This window comes from Linderina pennispora (assembly GCF_002104995.1).
Source record: "Linderina pennispora strain ATCC 12442 chromosome Unknown DL89scaffold_9, whole genome shotgun sequence".
In the NCBI taxonomy this organism is placed as follows: domain Eukaryota; kingdom Fungi; phylum Kickxellomycota; class Kickxellomycetes; order Kickxellales; family Kickxellaceae; genus Linderina; species Linderina pennispora.
Window position 1 is genome coordinate 772960 of NW_024468257.1, and position 22930 is coordinate 795889.

Below are 22930 nucleotides of genomic sequence, written 5' to 3' on the forward strand. Positions count from 1 at the left end.
TATGTACGCATGTGTTTTGGCTTATTTACGGTGTGTTGCTTTTTGCCAAGACCGAAGACAATGCCAAGGATAGTATTTACTTTTGTTTACATTTACCAAAGCAGTATATGGAACTGTCATTTAGATGCAATGCTTGCAGACTAGAGTCCTGCTATGCACGTAGCTTCTGCCAAGACACTAGCCTGCGAACTGCAGAGAATGCTATTTAGTTCAGTAAATAGAAACGAAATTGAGAAACTGCTAGTGGATCGTTGCGTACCTATTACTATACTGATGCCAGAGCGCAACCTCTGTAGTGAATGTAACTATAATACCTTGCGTATGAAATATCAAGCAGATAACCTCTTGTGACTGTCGTATTATATTTACTCATTAGTGCAACTTTCATAAGATATTGTTAAATGCATGAAAATACGTTATTTACAAATATAGAAGACGAATCTGAAAGCAAGGAGAAAGTACCTGTTTATATAAATAGTATGCGGTGCATGAAAGCAAGGGAGACTACTGCAACCCAGAGATGGATGGCATGTGTTCCTGGCATCTTATTGCCTGTTAATTTGAGGACGATAGTAGATTCTAATAATCTGTGAATAGCAATTGCAAATTGTGAGGTGATGTTGCAAGTATCACAAGCTCCTCCTCTGGCCCTACTTACCTTTACAAACTCCAAATCATAATATCACTTTCTTAATAAGTCTGCTCCCACCCAAGGTAGCAAGCTGATAACTGGCCATAGTATACATACCTAAGCGCCCAAAATTATCAAATTTACCCTTGTATCTGTCGCAGCAATTGTATGTATACTCGAAAGAAGTGACGCAGTGGCATCCCTTGGTACCCGCTTCCCAGGCCTGGGAGACATTGGCACACAGAAGCAGGACTACAAAGCAGAGGACAAGCTTGAAGGAAAGAGACATGGTTTAAGTAGAAAACGCCCTTGCTGTCGGTGTAGGAACGAGGATTGGTAGAGGAAGGTCGCGAGATGATCTGGTTAGAATACTATAGAGGTTCAGAAAGTATTCAAAGAACAAAGGAGAAAGGACAAAGCTGTTAGCACAAGGAATCCTCGTGGCAGCAGCAAAACATCGCCCTTCTTATAGCCAGGCTGTAGTTTGCGGGGTAGCTCTGGTTGGCTAGTGATAGTCGATGATCCGAGTTCTGCCGAGCTGCGATTTCTCAACTCCGCTCCCTGCTGTCATTAGGTATCCCGTCATTCGGACTTTGCGGTTTGAGCAGTATGTGTAACAGTCGGTGGGAATCTCAATATCTCAGATGGTATTGTGGCATCCCTGGAGATTGACGTCCGAAATTATTGTTGAGTACAAGGTCCTATTAGGAAAGGTAAAGAGATTCGCTGGAGAGTGAGAGCTGTGCTGTCTGTAGGATGTTGTATTGATGGCTGTTGTGGTCCGGTCAAATACACGCTGTGGTGCTGGCGCAGACTTGAGTTCGGCCTAGGTAAGGACGGCCTCAGCCGAGTCTGTTCATCACGCCGCATGCACATATAAAAACTACATCCTCCATGTCTACAGGAAGGTTCTTTTTCAGTTCAATTAGCTTCACAATAAACCCCCATGTCCGCTACTTATTTTTGGATATTCACTGCATGTCCGAAGCCTCTATAGCTTACACTAGGCGACCGACATCCAGCACCGTGTACTACAAGAGGTGCATATTCGGGATTGAGACAAACACCGCAATCGGCGATCTAGCAGTTCAACTAATGATCGCCACACTTGGGAATCTGCCAGAGCGCGTGTCACTGGAACTGTCACAGGAGTATGCAGTACTCGTTTGCTCAATGAGCGGAGCGTCCTGGAACAGAGAATCAGGAAATTAATGAACGAGAGTGATTGACTCGGCCCGAGCGGCTCGGGTAGAGCCAACTCAGACCAAGTGAAAAGTCAGTTTGCCATGGGCGAATGTGCCAGTGGCAGAGCAGCCATATCGTCCGTAACGCCACATTCTCAATAGCAACCCGTCTAATTACTTTTCTTGTTTGTTTTCTCGTACAATGCCTAAGCTCTTGACCATTTCGTTGTTTAGAGGCTTGTGCGTGTGAACCGCTTGTTTTTGGTCTCCCCAACTGTATAAAGACCAAGGCAGGACCGAATGGCCCTAGTTTCCTCTTCACTTCGTTTTATGTCTCTTTCCCTCACTTGTTTTACGATCCAACACCAACATCTCCCCCTTCATTAAACCGTCTTTACCTTATTCATCCACGTCTCTAATATGCATATATCCAACATTGCGTTGATTCTCTCGGCAGCAGCAGCATCCCTTGCCAAGCCACTTGGTCGCTTTGGATTTGACCCCCTTACTGGAGCAGTCTCTTTCACCGGTGTCGATGCTGCCGTTGACCCCTTCGGGAACTCGTTTGTGGGTGTCGAGCAGGATACCAGCTTGGTCGGCCAGCGCCTTGTCGGCTTTACCCAAAACTCTGCGTCCGGCACCCCAGGCGGCGGTCCTGTCTTTGAGGGTAACGATGCTATCATTGCTGGCCCTATGTAACCCACCAGTTTTGTGACTACTTTCCAGCCCAGCACGCCCTTTAAAACGTAATGTTTTGTTTTTAATGAAAATATCATATTTGAGATTCCACATTCAATAGCCAGCGTTGACGCCTTCAACGTCGATACCATGCGCTTTGGCGAGTTCTGGGTAGTACTTGGCCGCCACATCACGATGGGACGAGATGCGATTCAACACCGTATACGTTCCGGGGTCTTCAAAGTACAGTTCGTTGAACTGGTGGCCCGAATCAGACACTACAGTCTCGGGGCGCTCGTCAAGAATATGCTGTGGGATTTCCAGCGGCGTCAGCTTCTTGTCGATACGCGCTCCGAGGAAAAACGGAATAGAATAGCGCGGCCCGCGGCCCGGTGGTGGGTTCAGCACCCGGTGCGTAGTAGCCACCGCGACTCGCTGCACCAGGTACTCCAGCCCAGTGCCAATGTTAACCACAAAGGTGCCTTTGATTGGCGTCGCGTCGATCCACTCGCCTGCATGATTCTGCACCTGCAACCCAGGCAGATCGTTCGCCTGATACAGAATAGTCAGCAGCGACGAGGTATCGCGGTGCGGGCCGACACCCTGGTCGCCATCTGTCGCATCCAATTCGTCAATGGCAGGGTATTTCACCAACTTGCCGCGGTGCTGCTGCCCTTTGACCACAAACTCATCCAGCAGAACATTTGGTGCCAGCCCCACTGCCTCGGCGACATACTGGGTCAGCTCCTCTGCCAGATCATTGGCCTGTCTGTGGTAGTCCAGTACCGCATCGCGAAATCCGGGCAGCACACTCTCGTCGGGCCATAGATTGGGGCCGGTTAGGCGCTCATGAATTGGCCGTCCTTCTTGCCACCGCTGGGTGAGCTCGTTGGCGAAATCAAACTGCTCGCGGTTGTCCTTCTTGTTCTTTGTAATCTCATTGCCCTGGACGCTGTAGCCGAGGAAGGTCGGTGAGTGGATCTTGTCAGTCTTGAGTTTCTCTGCCAGCGGGAGGTCAAAATACTTGATAGTGAGGGAGGTGAGGTGGTCAAGGAATGTTTGAGTGATGTTGTGGCCAGCGACGTAGAAGAAGCCAACATGGATCAGCGCGTGCTTGAGGTCGTGCAAAAAGCGGGGCTTGTTCGTTCTGGCTACGGCCAGGTCAAGCACAGGGATGGAGCTGAAGTCGGGCGCTGTCATGTTGTAAATGGTGAATACAGTAGAAAGCGAATGATAGAGAGTCGGGGCGTAGAAAAAGGCCAGAGCCCTATGAATTTATACCTGACAGGATTTTGAGCGGCCGCAAATTAGGAATTCGTCGGTGGCCACCAAGAGCCAAAGTGCGACAGTTGAAAATTGCGACATCAGCACTGTCTGACAAATAGTGGCACGGGACAGCGTGTGGTTTGGAAATTTGCCGTGGGAATGGCGTGCTTCAGTGCCGCATATTCCGCATGTAATAATCTGCCAATCTGCAATTTCAGTGCATTTCAGGGGGTGCCTCTTTTGCTTGTTCTGCTCGTTTGCCATAGATAGGGGTGATGTTTTTTACAGTTATGGACTGTGTAATGAGATGAATAGAAGGGTATCTTGTGTTAATTCCTGGGTGATAAGAAAACCTGTCTTTAGAATAAGTACAAATATTAGGGTAAGATTAATTCAACCACGTAAAAAGGCGTTCAATATTAGAGTGAAAGTGTTAACCCAAAAGAGTACATAGGGATGGTTGGACAGGTATGGAGTGGCTGTTGACCAACAAGGGCAGCGGCGACTTCTGCATCTGTTAGTAGGACAGCCTTAAATTCCGTGTATACATACTTGGTCTTGCACATATTGCTGATTACTAAATAGAAAGATGACTGTGGATCATTTCCACATTAGATCAAGACAAGGTTATCTCCAGTACCATCACTACTATTGAGCGTGCAGTTGTTGCTGTTAACCTTCAAAGAGTCCAGTAGTTATGAGCTTTGTAGAATGAATATGGCTAGAAATTGCTAAGGAGAAAAAGGGAGGATGGGGCCGTTCCGGCCTACAATGTTCATATAGGTGAGTATTTGGATCTGCACATGGTGACGAAGGGCATGGGGTTGTCCGAATGTCAACAGATGTAAGACCAGATGGAGGTGTAATGCTCAGGTGCAATGCTCAGGTGCAATTGCAAGGCTTTACAGTATTGTCTTGTTGCGCGCCCGGTGCGGCTGTCCCTGACGTCGACATGTCTGCCGAATCAGGTGACAGCAAGCCAGGCGCAAACGAGAGCCCCGCTACAGCCTACAATATAGAGGCAGAGTCTAGCCCCTGATAAGTTGCACAGACGGCCGTATTGAAAACGCCCCTGCGCAACTTGTCTATTCCCTGTTCTCTCTTTTCTTCAGTATTTAATATAGCTTTTAAAATCCTCACACATTCAACAACCACAACAGTCTTACACCGCTGATGTGGAGAAGGCAACAGCTGTCATCAATAGTTACAAATATTGATGGCCAATTCACTCAAGAATGCGTTACAGTCAGCGCAACACCTATCTGTATAATCTGCCTCTAGCTACTGCCGCCATGCTAATAATATCAATGGATTAATGGTGTATCTCAGAATCATGGCAAAGCTATCTCGCTTCCTGGAGATCTACATGCTGCAGCATCATTCCTATTTTTAGTTGATACTCACCAGCTGGCCCGCATGCACTGGCTAATTTTAAAGCTTCTACTCAGGAATCCTCACAGAGCGACCGCTAGCCCCCAAAGGGCGCATTGCAGGTACGTGGGAGAAGATCCTAGTTTCCTGGAAGCCATCGCTTTGATAACATTGTAGATTTGTAAATCACTATCCACAAAGAATCCAGTATCTTTGTGGTATCGCAGTGATATCTACTATAGATAGCAGCTAGTCACATCGAGAATGATTATGTGCAACTGGCAATTGCAAATTTCTTTTCATAAGTATACAGCAATCTCATATAAAAGCGAGTCGGCCCCAGCAGTTGTCTTGGTAATCTACATCATCATCAACATCAAGTCTTGTGTATACCTGCATTTTCCACCAAACTCTGCATCAACACTACCCTACCATCCTCATTCCACTTCACCCACGAAACAATGCGTCTAGCTTCAATTACTTTCATTGCCTGTGCCGTTCTTATTGCCTCCCCCGATATCGCTCTGGGTGCTTCGTCGGGCTCCAAGACAGGTTCCAAGTTAAACTCCAAGTTCGGCTCTAAGGGATCCTCGGGTAGAAACAGGCCTACTCCTGTCTCTGCTCCTGTGGCCAAATCGAAGACGGCTGCCCGCTCAAAGTCAAAGTCAAAGTCAAAGACAAAGTCAGTCGCACCGACTAAACCAGCGTCAACTGCCCCTTCGACGACCGCCTCCCAGTCCACTGCATCAAATTCCGCCACCTCAACCAGTGCTGCACCCACGTCTACCCAGCTTACCCATGACATGTGCCCGCAAAATGTACTGTCTTGTTCGACTGAGGCATTGGCAAAAAAGGCCGATACCTGTTGCTATGAGCAATACGGCGTCCATGTGCTAACGCAGCAGTGGAACAAGGATGTTGGACCCGCGGACATGTTCACGCTGCACGGCCTATGGCCGAGTGCTTGCAAAGGAAAGAGCCCTCCGACCTTTGGATGTGACAATTCTCGAAAGAAGAGGAAGGTCAAGTCAATTCTCCAGGCAGCAAAGCCTGAGCTGGTAGCTGACATGCTAATTTACTGGCCGGCCAGCGACAATAAGCACGATGAATTCTGGGGGAAGGAGTGGACAAGGCATGGCACTTGTGCAACAACTCTTGACCCAAAGTGCTTCAAGTCATACACCCAGAACGAGGACATTGTCGAGTACTTCTCCAACGCCATCAAGCTCCACAAGGCACACAATTATATTCCTGCACTGGCAAGCAAAGGGATTGTACCCGACGACACGGCGCTTGTCGATCCGAAAGACTTCAAGGATGCAATCAAGACCAAACTCAATATCGACGTGGAGATCTCGTGCACCCAGTCGGCGGATGGGACTGAGGAGATTTTGAATGAAGTGCGAACCTACTTCAATGTAAAACTCACAAGCGACTATACCCTTACGGCGGCTAAGGGCAGGAACTCGTGCACCAAGCCATTTAAATTCCCCAAGAAGAAATCAGCCTCTTCATCTTCCACCTCTGCTTCGGCATAAACCAAAATATTTTTGTGAGCTGCATGGAATTGACTGCTCCTGAATGTCTCTTATGTTCCTGTTTGTCATCAACTTCATGCTATCAAGCATAAGCTTGAGTGTATAGTGGAGGTTATTCACAATTACTAAACTAGGTAAAAGATATTTAGAACTTTTAAAACTTTTACCTAGTTTAGTAACTGTGAATGACCTCCAATGGCAACTGGGATTTGGGTCTTTGGTGTTTTTATATGCCTGACTCTGGATGCCATTGGCGATACCATTGGTGTTGGCATCTGGGTCTAGCGATAAATAACAGTCGACTTGGTTGTCAATTGACTAAAATTGAATGCATCAACGAAGAATGGTATATTCCTTGTCCAATTTTTCTGGTCCCCGCACCTTGTATATCGCTACAGAGAAAAGTCCACAATTGGCGTCCTTCAAACAGCATCGACGGTGTCTACGGCCTCCTTTGCCTCTTTCCAGATCTCTAGATTCTTCTCGGCCCACTCGAGGTGCATCTTGGACATGGCTACCAGGACGGCCTTGACTTCGCGCATCTTTTGCTTCTGGAAGCGATCCAGATTATCTTGCGTGCTTGTGTTGACCAGCACCAGGTCGTTGCTCAGCATCTCAAGCTGCTCCTCCAGAATGCTGATCTTGTCCGAGGCCCGGCCGATCTGGTTGCGGCGCATCTGCTCGGGGTCCACATCCATCATGCCATTGAGTGCGTACGTCAGGCGGTTCATGATGCCGTCGCCCAGGGCCTTTGGAGACCGCAAGAGACGCGACCCGAATGTCGATGATGAGGCCAGTGGCGGTGGGTTACTGGGAGCGGGTGACGTTTGTGGCGCGGTCCGCACGTGCAAGCCGCCTTCAGGGCTTAGCAGGTTACTGCTGTAGCGATTTCCCAGAGCCGGTGTCGATGCTGCCATCGCATTGTGCTGCGATTGCGGGAATGGCTCGCCCACAGAGCTGCCAGCTCCAAACGTAGGTGGCTGTTGCTGTTGCGGTAGTTGTTGTTGCTGCTGCTGCTGGTGATGGTGGTACTCACGAGCATTCCTGCTCAGCACCTGCCCAGCCAAAGTCTTGCTGCCAATGAATTCAGACTTGGCCATGTGCTCGTCGGCGGTCTCGCTGCGCACACGCGACCGGCCCTGGGCCGCGGCAGAGTGCTGCCAATGCCGCCCCACATGCTAGACTCCTCCTGCTGGAACTGGGCCAGCGGATCGTCTTCGTCAACATCGTCGGCACACTTGTTCTTGCTGTCTAGATCACCACCGAGCGCCGACAAGCTGTTGCGGTGGTTGCGAGACCTGACCGTGCCAAGCAGAGAATCGCCGCTGGTGGCTGTGCCTGACCGCGACCGCAGGCCAGGACCACTGGGTGATATCTCTCGATCCTCGGGGATGCTGTGTGAAGCCAGCGTCGGCGTGAACTCGGGGTGGTGTGCGTCGACATAGGACGCAGCTGAGCCGATGCTGGCACCACGCGACCTTATTGAGCCAGCGGGCACATTGACCGAGGACGCAGCATCGGTGTTTGCTCTCTGCGGCGTGACAAAGCCATTGGGGTCGACATCTTCGGGTTCGCTAAAGTCCCCTGGGTTTGCAGCAGCGGCAGCGGTTGTAGTAGTCGGCGAGACCTTGGTGCCGCTTGTCTCAAGCACCTGCGCCAGCTTCTTTGCTTCGTCGTCGGCCTGGAGCAGCGTATCGAGCTTCTTCTTCTGGTACAGCAGAGCATCCTGGGTGTTGTCGACCTGCAGGTTCTTGAGCATTCGGAACCGGAGGACCTGCTTGATGATGCTGGCGTACTGCGAGTACTCGTGGATAGGCTCGCTCATATCGGCCTCCATGCTACGCAGCAGGGCGTTAATCTCAATGTACGAGCTATCAATAGCCTGGCCTGCCTTTTCGATTGCCGCTGCCAAGTCCTCGCGCTGATTGTCCAGCAGACTGAATCCGTTGAGCACAGCGCCAAGCTCCGCGTAGTCACCCGACAGCTCGCCCAGCTTGCGATAAATCTTGCGCTCGCTCTTCTCAACCACACCCGAGAACTGGTTCGAGTAGCGGTTCGTAAACAGCTCGCAATCCATCCACCGCGCCTCGACGTTGCGAATCGGCGCCAGCGTGCTGGGCACAGGCACGTCTGCTGCAAGACTGTTCGTGGCAGCAATTTTGGGCATCTGCACGCTGGTGCCGTCCGCGATGGATGATCCTGGAGAGCGTGACGGGGAGGAGTACAGCGGCGTCTTGGGCAGGTTGGTGACGACTGGCGAGTGCAGCACTTCGGTCCATGACACGCCGTTTTCAAAGAAGCGGTGCACAATGTGCTCGCTGCTCAGAATCGGGTGTTCGACCAGGTGGTTCAGGAACCGCTCCAGCATACGCTTGCGGCGCTCGATAATGTACTGGTCTTCCTTGGCTCGCTTTTGCAGCACTGCATACTGCGTGATTGAGTGCTTCTCGGGAATCGGCGGGACAATAAACGTCGGATACAGACGGCACAGGCACGTTCGCAGCGACTCAAATTCGCTGTAGCGGCGCTTCACTTCGTAGTCGCCAAAGATGATCGAGTACGCAATAAATGACGAGCCGTTATCACTCAGCTTCTCGGCGTCGCTAATGTGGACGACATTGTAGAATTGCGGCGCTTGGTAGCCGATTTCGCCCTGCTCGTTGCGTTGCTGCTGCTCGCTGGCTTCGTCGAGCAGCTCGTGCAGGTGCCGGTCGATGGCACAACAGTAATCGTCAACTTCGGTCATTGCCAGATGTGATAGAGAGGAAAAAATATAAATTTACAGGCTGATTGGAGCAAAAGAGAGAAGAAAAATGCCAGAGAGCAGAGATGACGTGTGTCAGCTGGGCATCATGCCAACAAATAGCATCTTTTTTGTCACAGCGAATTGTCATCAGGCCTGTATCGAGAATGAGCAGGCAAGTTTAAATAGCCTGTATTGAGATTGAAAACTTTTGTACAGCTGGTCTGGTTCGCTTCTCAGCAGGGGAATGCAGCGCCGAGCGGCGGCACAGGGGAGATGGACATTGCGATCATCTGGTCAACAACGCCCTCCTCGTCATCGTCGTCGTCGCCGGCACCTTCGATCGGCTCGCCGTCCTCGTCACTGTCCTCGTCGTCGTCGTCGTCACCGCCAACATTCCTCCACTCGAGGTAGATGGGGTCGATGTACTGGCGCGAGATGGGCAGGGCCATAGGGTCGAACGGGAAGAATGTATCGAGCTCCTTGCGCAGCAAGTTGCTGATGCTGTTGCGTGCAGGCTCGTCGGACTCTTCGGTATTGGTGCTGCGCTTGTTCTGCTGGATTAGCGCGTAGCAGAACAAAAAGTTTGTCTGCGAGGCCACAGCAGCAAACTGCTGGGCGACGGCAGCAGAGCAGGCACGCAGCGGGTTGAGCTTCGAGAAAACAACACGCTGGATGCCCTCAACCTCAGGGCACCAGCGCAAGCTGTCCAGCTCGGTCTCGACCAGCGGCTGGCCGTCCTGCGCCGTGGCCAGGTCTCTCCAGCGGAAGCAGAACAGGTACAACACCGCCTGTGTCACAGCGTAAAACACTGCATGCCGCTCAAAGTCTACGTGCAGCGAGCTGGCCGACACTGCCTTGGAAGACAGCGCCTGGGCATACGACCGCACCGGATCCTTCTCCTGCTGCTCCTGCCAATCGAGGTACGCGTTCGCCCACTGCACCAGCACGCCCATGACGTTCCGGACGATCTGCGTCGAGATAAAGGCAGCACGCGCAACAAAGCTGCCCAGGTATGAGGCCGCAGCTACTTTGGCCACACTCGACACCCGGCCAGTGTTGAGATTGCGCACGGGGTCGCCTACCTTGCCCATCATGGTGCCCAGGAACACATCGGCGTACTGGGGGTCCTTGGCGCACAGGAAGAACACAAAGAATTGCGTGTAGCGCGATTTGAACGTTGGCAGGATGATTGTGTCGAACAGATCCAGGATCAGGAGGAATAGCCGCGAGGCAGACTCTGGCATCGCACCCTGCTGTAGGTCCAGCGCTATGTGCCGGTCGAGCCAGGCAAAGAGCACGTTCATCATTGCGTCGAGCTTGGAGATAATCGGCCGGGCATCGTAGCTGACCTTGCCCAGGTCATTCTCCTCGTCCTCATCGTCTTCGTCATCACTCGAATCCGAGTCGGAGCCGGAGTCAGACTCTGACGGGGCATCCCCATCGTCATTACCCTTCGTATCTACGTCATCATCCTCAAACTCGAACACGCCATCCTCCTCAGGCTCTGCCTGCTTCTGCTGCATTTCTTCCTCTTCCTCTTCCAAATCCTCCAGCTCCACCTGCACCTCAACATCGATCTGAATTACGCGGTTAAGCACCACCGCCAGCACATCCTTTCTGACGCTTTCTGCATACTCGAGGCACCGCAGCGTGTTCTGCAAAAACACCACCTGCACATTGATTTTGGCGGTCTTGAAAGGGCACTTTTCCACAATGGCCGCAGCCAGACTGGTGCCGCAGGTTGGGATTGTCCGATACACCTCTTTGATGACCGCATGAACACGCTCGTGGACTATTCCCGCACCCTCCTCGCCCTTGTGGCTGCCAAATGAAAACCACCGCACCATCGAGTTCATCGCGTACGGTACCCACGCCGGGTGTGCTGACAAGATCTGGATCACCAGCGTTGCGTACCGGTGGACGAATCGCTCGTCTGGGTTGACCACCCAGTCGCTGAAGAAAATTGTGTTGATCAGGTCGCGGTAGGTGATGGTCAGACTCGATACATTCTCCGACAGCGCAGCCAGCCAGGGCGACACCTCCTCCGCGTATTTGTCCGCAGTCAACGGCGACGCATTCCGTGTATACGAGAACACCTTGATGAGCTTGAAGTACTCGTCCATTTTACCCTACGAAACAACAAAAGCTGTCGGCCTCAGCAAAAATGAACGGGCACTGCTAGCTAGCGCGGAAAGGGCATCCAGAAATGGGCCAAGTACACTCACCTCCTTCACTTGCTGGAGAGCGTTCTCTGTGAATTTCCGCAGAAACACCGCCTTGTCGATGGCTAGTCCTGCAGGCAGCTGCTGTTCCCCTGTCGTGGCCACTGGCAGCCGGATCGGCTCCTTGAACGACACTGTCTTGTTGTTCGCCATTTGAATGTATGTGAAAAGGTGTGGTTTATGTAAATGTTGAGTAGACAGGAAGGCAAGAGCAGCAACCTTGTTCTGCAGTCCTAACAAGACGAGGAAAAAAAAAAAAGTTGCGGCGAAAAAAAAAAGCTGACTCGGCTTGCTCAGCGGCCGGCGGCTCGAGCCGATCAGCAGAGGTGTGCAGTGGGACGAGCAGCAGCGATAGTTGATCAAGGCAGCTCGCTTTGTTTTAGCTTTGTGCATTTCTCCAATTCGCCATGTCTTCTATTCGCCTACTTTTTTCTCGCGCAGCTGCTGCTGCACCCCGCAGGGCTGTCGTCTGGTGCCAGCCGCACCGTGTTCAGCTCGCCAGCACGCAGCGTCTCTATGCAACCAGCATCGACAATGGCATGACTCCGAGCCAGCAGGCCAACGAGCACATGCGCCAGGGCATCGATGAAATGTCTCGAGGCAACCTGGCCCAGGCACTCAACAGCTTCTCGCACTCACTAGCATTGAATCCGACTGCCGATGGGCACTACAACAACGGCGTATGTCTCTACTCGCTGGGGAACGTGGACGAGGCGCTGGACCACTGGGAGAAGGCACTGAGCATTGATCCATCGCAGGCCGACGCCCATGTCAATGCAGGCAATGTATATTTCATGAACAAGAAGGATGCCGACAGCGCGATCAGGCACCTGAAGAAGGCAATTGAGCTGTCGCCAAAGGATGCGGAAATCCAGTTCAACCTGGCCTGCATATACGAGGCAACCAGCCAACTCGAGTGGGCCATCAAGATGTATGACAGTGCGGCAAGGCTGGGCCTGGAGAAGGCAAAGACATATATGCGCAATGCAGTGGCAAAGCAGATGAAAAAGTCCATCTGAACAACCACGTAATCAATAAATACATAAAGTGGAAAGGGGTAACAAATATTTTACAGACGATTACTATCAGCAGCAGCCGTTGTTGGAATTTGATGCGCACACGCACGGCCCGAGCCACCATAGGAGGCAGTTGTAGCACAGGTGGAATGGCGATGCAAGGGCTGCGCGCACAGTGCCCGACCGCCTCGATGTCGCCATGCTGGATGGTCGGTGCGATCGATACACGTGCCGCCAGGAGCTGTCCACCAGCGAGTTTCGCCCAGCACTGTCGACAGCGACACTAGCACCTGGTCGCTGGGCATTGGCTGCCGGTACTTGAACAGGCACCATGCGGGGACGACCGCTCATATGCCGCTTGTTGCGCTTGCGCGCGTGCCTGCTTGAAGATGACCAGAACGAGCATCGGCAGCTGAAGCAGTCGCAGCAGGCAATCTCTAGATCCGTGTTGGAGTTGGCATCGCTTTCGGGGTCCAGATCCAGCACCTGCATCTCAGAGATATCCGCTGGACGCCTTGCCTGCGCCATTTGGCGAGACTGCTGCGGTAGAGGCGGGGCAGGCGATGGAAGGGGCATCTGGACCACCACTGCCTTGTTTGCTTCTGCGGAGGCAGTCAGCAGAGTAGGCGAGCGCGAGTGCGCAGTTGGCGCTCGCTGCGACCGGTGCTTGAGCTGAGACTTTAGGTCAGCTACAGGCCCCCTGCTGGTCTTGGCCTCGCGATCTGAGCTTGACGCTTCGTGCGCTGTGCTCTGACCCGTTGTTTCTGTCTCAGACTGCCTGGTCCCTGAAGTGGATATGTTTCCGGTCACTGTTGCCCGCCGCCGCCTTAACCCAGATGTATCTCTGGCTGCTTTCCCGGGGCTCGCCCATGGCTCTGGTCGGGCTGGTTCGGCCATGCTGCTGCGTCGACCCGCAGAGAAAAAAGACGACCCAGAGCTGAGCTTGGGGAACAGGTTTGGGCACTCGGCAGGGATCTCGCAGCAGTCGCCAGTCTTGTCGTTGTGGCCTGGATGGTAGAACGAGGGCATGCCTTCGGGCAGACTGCTTTGGTTCGGCGCCTGTGGCGGGGGCCCGTCGGCAATGTGCCGCACAGAAATGGTGTGCGAATCAGGCTGCCATTCGGTTGCAGCAGAGTCGGGTTGGGTCGGGAACTGGTACTGTGGCATAGTCCCCGCCTTGCTAGCGCTTACATCCAGTCCGTTGGAGCGGCGGCGGAGCAGGCTCATACGGAAATCTGCCTCGCTGTTGGCCTGGGTAGCAGCCGCCGCGGGTTCAGAAGGCTGTTTTGGGGTCTCCAGCAGGCTGACATGAGGTGCTTGCTGGACAGCAGCATTTGAGGCGCGGATGCTGGCTGCCGACTCCTGCTGCTCTTGCAGGGGCTCGAGGAGGAACCCTGATTCCTCCTTTTCCATTGGCACCATTATCAGATGCCGGTTGCTGTGGACAGTGGACTGGACGGCTGTGTTTGCCTGGGTCGGCATGCCACTACTGGTCCACGACCCAAAGACATCGTTGCTGAGGAGGTCCGAAAAGTTGACAATTTCTGCCGACTCCTGCATGCCAGGGGCCGCTGGCCTGGCTGAAGACTTGGCGGCTGTGGCTGCCACAGCTTCGGCTTCAGAAGCAGCCTCTGCCATACCCTTCTTTGACCCGTCACTCGGGTCCTTCATGGACACCTCTTTGCCATCAACCCTGATAACATAGTTATGTGCATCTCTATCGGGGCCATCGTCGAGCTCGCTCAAAGCAAACGAGCCAATATCCGACTCGGCAATAGACATACCGGCCAGGTCGTAGCCAGCATCAGTCACGTACGACTCAATATTGTGTCGCTCGATATCATCGCGCGGCACAATATCCTCGTCAGCGAGGCTGTCCCCCGATGTGCGCATCAGGATCTCGACAGCCTGGTGGCGCCGGATGACCTCCTTGCCGCCTTTAGTCCACTCCTGGTCGAGTTTCTTGACGTCGTCAGACTTTGGCATCCGGCTGCGCGCGGGCTCTAGAGTGCTGGTTCGACGTGAACGCGGAGTGGCTAGTGCCCGCGGCTCAGTAGATGCCTTGGGCTCGGTACGAGAGGCGGAACATGAGGCTTCGGCCCCTGGGCATCTAGTGCATGTGCAGGGGGCTGGGCCGGTGTAGTAGAAGCATGTACTTCTGGCTGCGTGGGCTCTGCCGCCGACACATGGGCTGCCAGGTCTTTCCCAGTCATCAGCCTCTCCCGGGACGTGCTCTTGGCACGGCGCGTGCTGCCTTGTGACCTTCTGCGGACAGCACTATATCTGTCCCTGCGCTTGATCTCGACCATTTGTGGCTTGCTATTAACACTGGCTGGTGGCTCTGAAGGACGAGCTAGGTCGATAGGAATTGCGGAGAACGGCGTAGATAGAGGTGCAGATAGAGGTGCAGATAGAGGTGCAGCGAAGGGTGCAGCGAAGGGTGCAGAGACAGCAGGGATTGGCATAGCTCCAGTACTGGTCACCTGCCGCTGGGAACTCAGCGACGCGGTAGTAAACCCAGCAGGTGGCAGAGCAGACACGCCTCTCACGTTACCTGCAGACGGCACTGCAGCAGTACCAGTGACTGCGCGAGCTGCAGAACTGACCGCCTGGTACATTCTATTAACATGGGGCTCGCCCGAGTCAACTACCACCGGCTGACGCGACACCTGCCTTGAGCCCTGGCCCACATCACTACCGCCGTCGACAAACACCAGCTGGGATTTTAAAGCAACCTGGCTCTTAACCACAGCTGACGGGCGGGCGGCAACGTGCCTCTGCTGCATCTCGGGCAGCTCCACTGTCCGTAGCTGCGGCTCTGCCAGTGTAGCGCCTGGAGCACTAGTCCCAGACACACCCTGGTCGCTGGAGAAATGCTGAATGTCGACCCAGCCCAGGGGCATGCGGTTATACACGAACCGGTCGCCTGGCGACCCGTCAATGTGCGGGCGCACAGACGCCCGACTGTCGTTGTCGATGGTCAGGTGCGGGCTGCTTTCGGGCGGCTCCGAAAATGTCACTGCGGCACTGCGCAGGCGACGTGCGAGCTGGTTGGCATCCACGCCTTTGCTGTGCGGGCTGTCGGCGGAGTAGCGCCGCTGCTGACGCTGCTGCATATCCGGCTGCTGTGGTGGCATGACCGAGGCAAGTGCTTCTGTGGCAGGCTCAGTGTTTGTCCTAGTGTGGGTGCTTTTCTTTAGCTGCAGTGTATACATGGTTCAGCTTCTTTTGGCTGCTTCTTTTTTGAATTATCGTTGTAGAATGGACAGGTAGTAGGTGATATGCTTGCACCACCTTTGTTTGCCTCAATTTTTGGATGTGCTACACAGTCACCTACCGTTCCTATGCTGTCGACTGTTATCAAAGAGGAAAAATTGGTATCGCGAGTTATGATATCCGGCGTAGTCTCCACCGATGGTGCAATAGTGGCTACAATGCAGTAGAATAGCTAAGGTTGAGATATTAAAAAGAAGGCTTGGGGGAAAAGAGAGAAGGGAACGCGAGACTTTGCGTTCAAAAACGACTGAATGCATGCTTGAAAAAAATCACCAATGCATGACCAAGAGCGAAAAAAAGGCTGACTGCACTTTCTACCCTATTCAATGAGGGCAATGTGCGGCTCGAGCCATGTGAAGCCTAGTCATAGACCTCTCCGACAATGGCCAAAGGAAAATGCGCATGCTGCGTATCCGAATATCCCCCCGCGTGTGCTTGGTGCGGGATTTGTATCCCTTTCCTCGCCCTGTTTCGGTCCCTGGCATCTACTGACCGTCGAACCTTCTACCAAGCCGAGATCGCGAGCGTCCATAGGGCAAATAGTGCAGAATGATCAGCTGCACAAAAGCATGTCTGCCACTGCCCTCCCCCACCAGAAGCTAGGAGCTGGGGGCAGCAGTTAGAGATATAGTGTTTGGCTGTCTAGTTGGGGGAGGGACGCAATTCACCACACAATTTGAAAATAATCTGTTTGTTGCTCCTTACCTAACCACCATGTGATGATGACGTATGCAGCCACAAATTAAATCAGCTTTGATTGATCATCATATATGGTGGTGCACTTCCGCATGCGGATATTCACATACAAGGTCATTAAATTGAAGAACGGAATGATATAAGGGTATTCGTTAAGAGGCTATCGGACAGGGTGGTGTAGGGATGTGGTATCTGTTATTCAGGGGTTATTTCCAAAGTTGAGCATGCTGATGCCCGGACGCGCACTCTGCGCGCGGGACAGGCGCTTCATGCGTGTCGGCAAGGTCGACATGGTCCTTCCGCCCTGCAGAGTCGGCGACTGCACCGCGGGGGCGGCAAACAGCGTCGTGCCTGACGTGACCGTCGCCGCCTTGTAGTGCCACGCCTTTGCCAGGCCCGCGTCGTTCATGGACTTTGTGCGCTTGAACTGGCGGGTGAACTGCTGCATGCGCTGGCGGCAGTCAGATGTGTGCGCGCGGTCGTTCATCTCGACGTAGTTCTGCGGCTCGCACAGTGGCTTGTGGTGGTTGAAGAAGTTGCGGTACCCGCCCTCCAGCACGTAGATCTCAGGGTAGTGCAGGTGCGGGTACCGGTGCATGTTCACCTCGCGGTCGCGCCGCCGCAGATGGCTGGCCATTGACGGCGCGCGCTGGATCGAGTACTCGCAGTGCAGAATCACCACCATGCGCGTGCCCGTCCGCGGGCGCTCCAGCAGCAGCCGCTCCAGCGCCTCGATAGTCGGTGCGTTCGCCGCGCCTGCAATGTGCCCGCCCTCGAACTCGTACGGGAACCGGCAGTCAACCACCAGCCGCTCGTCGTACAGGTCCTTGTACCGGCCCTCCAGCAGATCGCGAACTGTTGACGCGTCGACACGCATGATCGAGTCGGTCGTCGAGGTCGTGCATGGCAGCAGGTGCCGCTCCGTCTGCGGCGTTTGTGCAAACGGGCTGATTGCGTCCATCAGCACCACGGGCTCGGTCTGCATCAGCTCCTGGTCCTCCATGTCTGCTGCCGCGCCCTTGCCGCCCAGCTCCTCGTCCTCGAACGAGGTGAAGCTTGGGATGGCCGAGGCCCGGCTGCGCCCGCGCTGCAGCCTGCAGGCGGTGGCGCTATTGCGCAGCGGCGTGTTTTCGGGAAACTGCTCGCTGATGGTGTCAAGCACCGGCGCCCGGGCCCGCCTGCGCTGCAGGCTGAACAGCGAGCCACCGTCGTCGTATGCAGTGTCCTACGGCGTGCCGAAAGTGTGTGAGTATCAGGCCCAATAAATGCATGCAGACCGTATGGGTAATCCCTGTTGAAACTGACGTGGCGCGCAAGTAATGTCATGCACTACTCCATCCCCAAGCGGAGGAAGCCGGTGTCGCACATTGCCCGGATTTGCCCTTGCACAAAAAAAGTAAACATTGGGCTCGCCATCGGCTGCCCTCAGATTTTCGACAAAAGGATCCTTTGCGAGAAACCTGTACTGGCAGCCGAGACCCGCCCGCAAAGGATCCGCCCTGGAAATGGCCGGTTCTGGCCATATTAAGAAGCCGGCGAGCTGCATCTCGCCAATACACACACTATTAGGTAGACGACGTGTCCCGGGTTCCCGATGGGATCTCCGTGGAGATGCACCAGCAAATGAACGAGCAAAATACGACCGCACACCGGCTGTGAGCCATCTCATGGACCCCACCCACGTACATGACGGCAAATGACACTATGTGGGTTTGAGACAACGCAGTGGCGCATACGCAAAACCTCACACAAAGTCAAGGTGCAGGACATAAAGCGGCTCAAGTCCCAAACAGCCTCCCGCTGAGAATAAAAAAACAAAAAAGCACACAAGCAAAACGGAAAAGAAAAAAGAAGGCCAGCAGGAGACAATTACAGAAAACGTACCTCGTCGACATTAAGGCGCTCGCGGCTAAGCGAGAGCGGCGCCTGCACGCGGGCAAATTTATTGCACGGCGAGCCCACCAGCGGCGGGGCACTCCGCGGCTGCTTCACCTGCCTCCTAAACATCGGTCGGCGTGGGCGAATTGAACGCAAACCCAGGCGACTGCAAACTCCTCGAACCCGCGCTTGTGCCGCAGAGTCGGCGCCGGTGTGCACGCCAGCTCCCCCGCCGTGCGGTCGCTGAATGGCGAGAACATCGGCGTCTTGCGCGGCGTCGGCTCCAGATGCAGGTTGCCGTCCAGATCCGTTATCAGGTTCGCCAGTGACGGGCCGTCCTGGATCGTGGCCGGCGGCTTGTCGGAAATGTGAGACAGCTGCGTGCGCCGTGACGAAGTCGACTTGCACGGCGTTACTGCTGGATTAAAAAGGATGGTGCCCGACGCCCGCCCGCGCTTGGTGCCACTGCTATTGCCACCGTTGTTGGTACTGGCGGGGGTGGCGGCCTGAAACGGGTTGGGCGACGACGCAAGATCCTTCAGCAAGGATGTGTTTGTAGTGGTTGCGCTCATGTTTGTGTGGATATGGAGTAGTAATAACAGAATATAGGTAAGAAAATGTGTGCGAATGAAAATTGAAACGAAATGAACGAAGGCGATGGGCGGGAGGGGCAGAAATGTTGAGAGATAGAGCGGTAAAAAAAACTACCAACAACGAGGGCAAAGAAAGGGAGGGAAAAGCGAGAAGAGAGCCGGTGCGAGTTGGCTGGGTATCGTAAAGGGCGAGCGATCTGAAAATTTTTCGAAAAGGTGGTTCGAGTTGAAGGGGGGAAATAAATAAAGCCCTAATTTTTTGTGCTTTTCAGGAACAGAAAATGTGATTTGTGAAGGTGTTAGAGTAAACAAAAGATTTGGATGAGGGCGAGATAGCCAAGGCTGTCTACGATATAGAGAGCCTTTCCCGCTCGGGGGGGGGGTTCGAGTAGTGTTTGACAGAGTAGGCGGGCTGACAAAGCTCGCTTGTGCAGCAGCAGACGGGAATGGCAAATCCCACAGCAGACCAGCTTGAATATAAAGCGGACTAGAGCTGGGAGTAGTCTGGTTGAACAGCAATAAAACGAGGCAGCTTGTCAGGAGGGAGCACAGGGAGGTCCTGCGAATAAAAACAACAGCTGTGGGTAAAATAATGGTAAAATCAAAATATACGGTCTCGTCTCTGGTAACTGCAAAGCTATGGTAAGCACGCACGCTGGAAGAAACAAAAGTAATAATAAAAATGCGAATTTGCGTCAAGGGGAAGAGGTAATGCTATATAGCCGTTAAGAAGGTCGTGAGTGAACGAGTGAGGCTGAATGCCGCCTGAAAAAAGGGAGAAAGTAAGCGTGGGCAGCAACCAGAGGAGAAAAGCCATGAAAAGGAGACGAGGAAGAGAGTGTCTGAAAACCGAGCAATGCGGGCTTTATAGCAGACGCTCGTTTCAAAGGAAGCGCATTTAGTGTAAACAAGGTGCTGCACCTATCCATGCATTGATTTCCGTGCACCAGTTTGCTCCCTGTATATGTCGTATCTGAATAGCGCCCATTAGTCCAGGAACACTAGACAAATAACAAGGCATGTCCAAGAAGGGGAAGCCAGGGCTTGTGTCTGCCATTGAGCAGAAAAACGGCTCTTTGTCTGACTGGGTGGTGGCCCTTTGGGGGAGGGGAAGGCTGTGTTCCCGTCTGTTCGCCGTTTGACACACATGCATGCTCTTCGTGCCACGCACGTACGAAAAAGAAGCGCAGAAACCGAGAAGAGACCTGCATTCTTTCTGTCCAGTGCTAGTTACGTCTGCTGCCCCTACACCATAGCTTCTTGCTGTCTACTGCTGCACCATCAACAATGGCCGGCTGTAATTAATTGCAGGTGCTGGACGGCCAGGCCAAGCCTACATGGCAGTGCTACTTTTACATCAGGCAGGCTTGTGAAGAAAGAAAAATAGTGCGCAGAAGTAGAGACCAACGTTGTTCCTCAGCCTCCCCGCAAACCGGTCTCAAGGACCATGTGAACAATGTGTGGGCGGAAATGCGTCCGATGATGAAGTATCGATTGTTTGAGTTTAATTAGCCGCCGGCCAAGAGTGCGGGGCTTGCAAATGCGCATGAAGTACATGGCGCTTTTGGAATATGCCTGTGGCTAGCAAAATAAAGGTGGCGAGCAGCATGTCATCATATGCTAGATATCGTTCTAGATATCTAAAGGAGGCGAGCGAGGACTAAGCCACTGTGGCTCTAGATAACCAGATGCGACACAGAAATATCCGAAGGAGAATCGGTGCACTCTATGCTTCGGTGAATAGTTAGGGACGGACACCCCTATCCCTCTATTTTTTGGGGGAGGGACAGTCCGTAGAAAGCAAAAGCACTAGAACATTGCAGAACGGCGTTCTGTCGAGATATAGCCCGGGTTCGAAAACGGATGGGCAGTGCCGGGAGATGCCAAAAGTCAGCGAGATACGCCAAGCAGCAGCCCTGTTGATTACTAGCGCTGCTAGACGAACGGGAGTCCGCAACCAGCCCCAGCGTGGATCCGAGCATGCTAAACGGGCCAAGTGATTCGCACACGATCCAAGCCAACGATCAGAGCGATGGAAGGAAAATAAGTGGTCCGGCGTGGCACACCCACAGTGGACGATACGTCATGCCCAGGTGGGAAAGAAGAAATCCACCCGGTAGAAGCAGAAAATTGCGGATTGGGGGAAGGGCGCGACCCGAAAAGGCAGCAATTTGGCTGTGTGGGAAAGTCCGAGCGACGACAGAGGCCTCCGCCATGAACAAAAGCCCGGGACGGAAGCGCAGGCTGGCCCGGTGCATCTCTTGCCTTCTATTCCACGAAGCAGTATTTACCACAAGCAAATGTCGACCTACCCTGCCAAGCAGCACTTCATCAACACGGCCAAGAAGCTGGGAGCCACCAGCGGGGTCATCTTTGTCCGCGGCGGCGAGACCATCGTTCACCCGGACTCTGACACCGAGTACGAGTTCCACCAGGACTCCAACTTTTACTACCTCTCGGGCGTGCGCTCGCCGGGGTTCTCTGCAGCCTACGACATTGGCGCCAACAAGGCCATTCTGTTTGCGTACTATGTGGATGCCGACGAAGCGGTCTGGATCGGCGTCCCGCCGACGCTGGAGGAGCTGCGGACATCGCACGGCTTCGACGAGGCGTACTACGCCAAGGACATCGAGTCGGTGCTGGACAGCACTGAAGCCGAGCACAATCTACACGCTGCCGCACCACAGCACGGCGCAGCTGGGCGCGCTGGCCAGCCAGGTGGAGAGCGAGCGCCTGCTGGAGGCGGTGCATGAGGCGCGGGTGTTCAAGGACGACTACGAGGTGGACGTGATGCGGCGGGCGAACAAGATCAGCGGGGATGCCCATGTGACTTGATGAAGGAGGCGCGCGTGGGCGTAACCGAGGCGCAGCTGCACGGGCGGTTCATCGGGCTGACGATCTCGCAGGGCTGCCTGTACGAGGCATACGGCGGTATTGTCGCGCGCGGACGCAACGCAGCCATCCTGCACTACACCAAGAACAACCAGGTCCTGGATCAGCGCCGACGACATGGTTCTGGTGGACTGCGGCGGGCAGCTGGAGGACTATGCGTCGGATATCACACGCACGTGGCCGGTGGGCGCCAAGTTCACGCCCGAGTGCCGCGCCATCTACGAGATTGTGCTGGACATGCAGAAGCAGGTCATTGCTGCGTGCGGCCCGCACAAGCAGTGGGAGGACATGCACGCGCTGTCCAACCAGGTGGCTGCCCAGGGTCTGCTCAAGCTGGGCATCCTGAAGGGCGACCTGGCCGAGATTGCCAAGCACCATGTGGTCGGGTACTTTATGCCGCACGGCATCGGCCATCTGATCGGCATCGACACGCACGATGTCGCCGGCTACCCGAAGGGCGTCGAGCGCATCAACGCGCCGGGTCTGCGCTACCTGCGCGCGCGTCGCGAGATGCTGCCGCAGATGGCCTTCACTGTCGAGCCCGGTCCTGTACTTTGTCGACGATATCCTGGCGACGGCCAAGGCCAACCCCGAGGTCGCGCAGTTCATTGACTTTGACGTGGTCGCAAAGTACCGCAAGGTCGGCGGTGTGCGCATCGAGGACAACATTGTCATCACCGAGTCCGGCAACACCAACCTGACCGACTGCCCGAAGGAGGTCGACGAGATCGAGGCCATCCGCGCGGCGGCACTGGCAGCGCAGTAGCTTTGCCAGATCTGGCGATCAATATAATCTAAATCTGAATAAATCTGTTATGATCTGAGCGAGATGAGAATAAAATCAGCAAGTCGAGATAAGGAGTATCTCGGAAAAGTCGAAAAATTCAAAGAGCGTTTGGCGGAGGCAGCCCGCCAAATGGAAGAGAGGCTGGTAAAAGGCCAC

General features: G+C 54.0%; 10 protein-coding genes across 10 annotated transcripts; 4 read left to right on the top strand and 6 right to left on the bottom strand.

Annotated features, from left to right (window-relative positions):
* Nucleotides 1–192: 192 nt before the first annotated feature.
* DL89DRAFT_268581 (uncharacterized protein) lies at nucleotides 193–1052 on the bottom strand. Its single transcript, XM_040887963.1, has one exon. The coding sequence runs from the start codon at nucleotides 918–920 to the stop codon at nucleotides 675–677; it is 246 nt and encodes an 81-aa protein (XP_040742586.1). The 5' UTR covers nucleotides 921–1052; the 3' UTR covers nucleotides 193–674.
* Nucleotides 1053–1579: 527 nt separating this feature from the next.
* DL89DRAFT_268582 (uncharacterized protein) lies at nucleotides 1580–2012 on the top strand. Its single transcript, XM_040887964.1, has one exon. It carries the CDS (start codon nucleotides 1610–1612, stop codon nucleotides 1841–1843), a length of 234 nt encoding a protein of 77 aa, XP_040742587.1. The 5' UTR covers nucleotides 1580–1609; the 3' UTR covers nucleotides 1844–2012.
* Nucleotides 2013–2607: 595 nt separating this feature from the next.
* DL89DRAFT_247773 (Clavaminate synthase-like protein) lies at nucleotides 2608–3811 on the bottom strand (the record flags this gene model as incomplete). Its single annotated transcript, XM_040885135.1, has 1 exon — nucleotides 2608–3811. The coding sequence occupies exon 1, from the start codon at nucleotides 3691–3693 to the stop codon at nucleotides 2608–2610; it is 1086 nt and encodes a 361-aa protein (XP_040742588.1). The 5' UTR covers nucleotides 3694–3811.
* Nucleotides 3812–5930: 2119 nt separating this feature from the next.
* Nucleotides 5931–6629, top strand: DL89DRAFT_206105 (RNase Sy; the record flags this gene model as incomplete). The annotated part of the gene is made up of 1 exon (XM_040884087.1): nucleotides 5931–6629. A coding segment is annotated over one exon (699 nt), but the record flags the coding sequence as incomplete, so codon positions are not given.
* A 213-nt stretch (nucleotides 6630–6842) lies between these two features.
* Nucleotides 6843–9414, bottom strand: DL89DRAFT_247776 (uncharacterized protein; the record flags this gene model as incomplete). Its single annotated transcript, XM_040885136.1, has 2 exons — nucleotides 6843–7417; nucleotides 8167–9414. 2 exons carry the CDS (start codon nucleotides 9412–9414, stop codon nucleotides 7091–7093), a joined length of 1575 nt encoding a protein of 524 aa, XP_040742590.1. The 3' UTR covers nucleotides 6843–7090.
* Nucleotides 9415–9490: 76 nt separating this feature from the next.
* On the bottom strand, nucleotides 9491–11843 carry DL89DRAFT_268583 (RNA polymerase I-specific transcription initiation factor RRN3). Its single transcript, XM_040887965.1, has 2 exons — nucleotides 11640–11843; nucleotides 9491–11543 (listed from the first exon to the last, which is right to left on the bottom strand). The coding sequence occupies exons 1-2, from the start codon at nucleotides 11787–11789 to the stop codon at nucleotides 9648–9650; spliced, it is 2046 nt and encodes a 681-aa protein (XP_040742591.1). The 5' UTR covers nucleotides 11790–11843; the 3' UTR covers nucleotides 9491–9647.
* Nucleotides 11844–12012: 169 nt separating this feature from the next.
* Nucleotides 12013–12702, top strand: DL89DRAFT_268584 (TPR-like protein). Its single transcript, XM_040887966.1, has one exon. It carries the CDS (start codon nucleotides 12044–12046, stop codon nucleotides 12653–12655), a length of 612 nt encoding a protein of 203 aa, XP_040742592.1. The 5' UTR covers nucleotides 12013–12043; the 3' UTR covers nucleotides 12656–12702.
* Nucleotides 12703–17108: 4406 nt separating this feature from the next.
* On the bottom strand, nucleotides 17109–17522 carry DL89DRAFT_204467 (Rhodanese-like protein; the record flags this gene model as incomplete). Its single annotated transcript, XM_040884048.1, has 1 exon — nucleotides 17109–17522. A coding segment is annotated over one exon (414 nt), but the record flags the coding sequence as incomplete, so codon positions are not given.
* Nucleotides 17523–18612: 1090 nt separating this feature from the next.
* On the bottom strand, nucleotides 18613–19074 carry DL89DRAFT_258648 (uncharacterized protein; the record flags this gene model as incomplete). Its single annotated transcript, XM_040885626.1, has 1 exon — nucleotides 18613–19074. The coding sequence occupies one exon, from the start codon at nucleotides 19072–19074 to the stop codon at nucleotides 18613–18615; it is 462 nt and encodes a 153-aa protein (XP_040742594.1).
* A 2321-nt stretch (nucleotides 19075–21395) lies between these two features.
* Nucleotides 21396–22753, top strand: DL89DRAFT_323664 (uncharacterized protein; the record flags this gene model as incomplete). Its single annotated transcript, XM_040891407.1, has 5 exons — nucleotides 21396–21727; nucleotides 21756–21921; nucleotides 21960–22082; nucleotides 22132–22536; nucleotides 22571–22753. 5 exons carry the CDS (start codon nucleotides 21396–21398, stop codon nucleotides 22751–22753), a joined length of 1209 nt encoding a protein of 402 aa, XP_040742595.1.
* Nucleotides 22754–22930: the final 177 nt, after the last annotated feature.

Coding starts and splice junctions, on each gene's coding strand:
- DL89DRAFT_268581 (XM_040887963.1), bottom strand. CDS start 920: ATGTCTCTTTCCTTCAAGCTTGTCCTCTGCTTTGTAGTCCTGCTTCTG.
- DL89DRAFT_268582 (XM_040887964.1), top strand. CDS start 1,610: ATGTCCGAAGCCTCTATAGCTTACACTAGGCGACCGACATCCAGCACC.
- DL89DRAFT_268583 (XM_040887965.1), bottom strand. CDS start 11,789: ATGGCGAACAACAAGACAGTGTCGTTCAAGGAGCCGATCCGGCTGCCA. Junction 11,544..11,639: donor CTCTCCAGCAAGTGAAGGAG/GTGAGTGTACTT, acceptor GTTGTTTCGTAG/GGTAAAATGGACGAGTACTT.
- DL89DRAFT_268584 (XM_040887966.1), top strand. CDS start 12,044: ATGTCTTCTATTCGCCTACTTTTTTCTCGCGCAGCTGCTGCTGCACCC.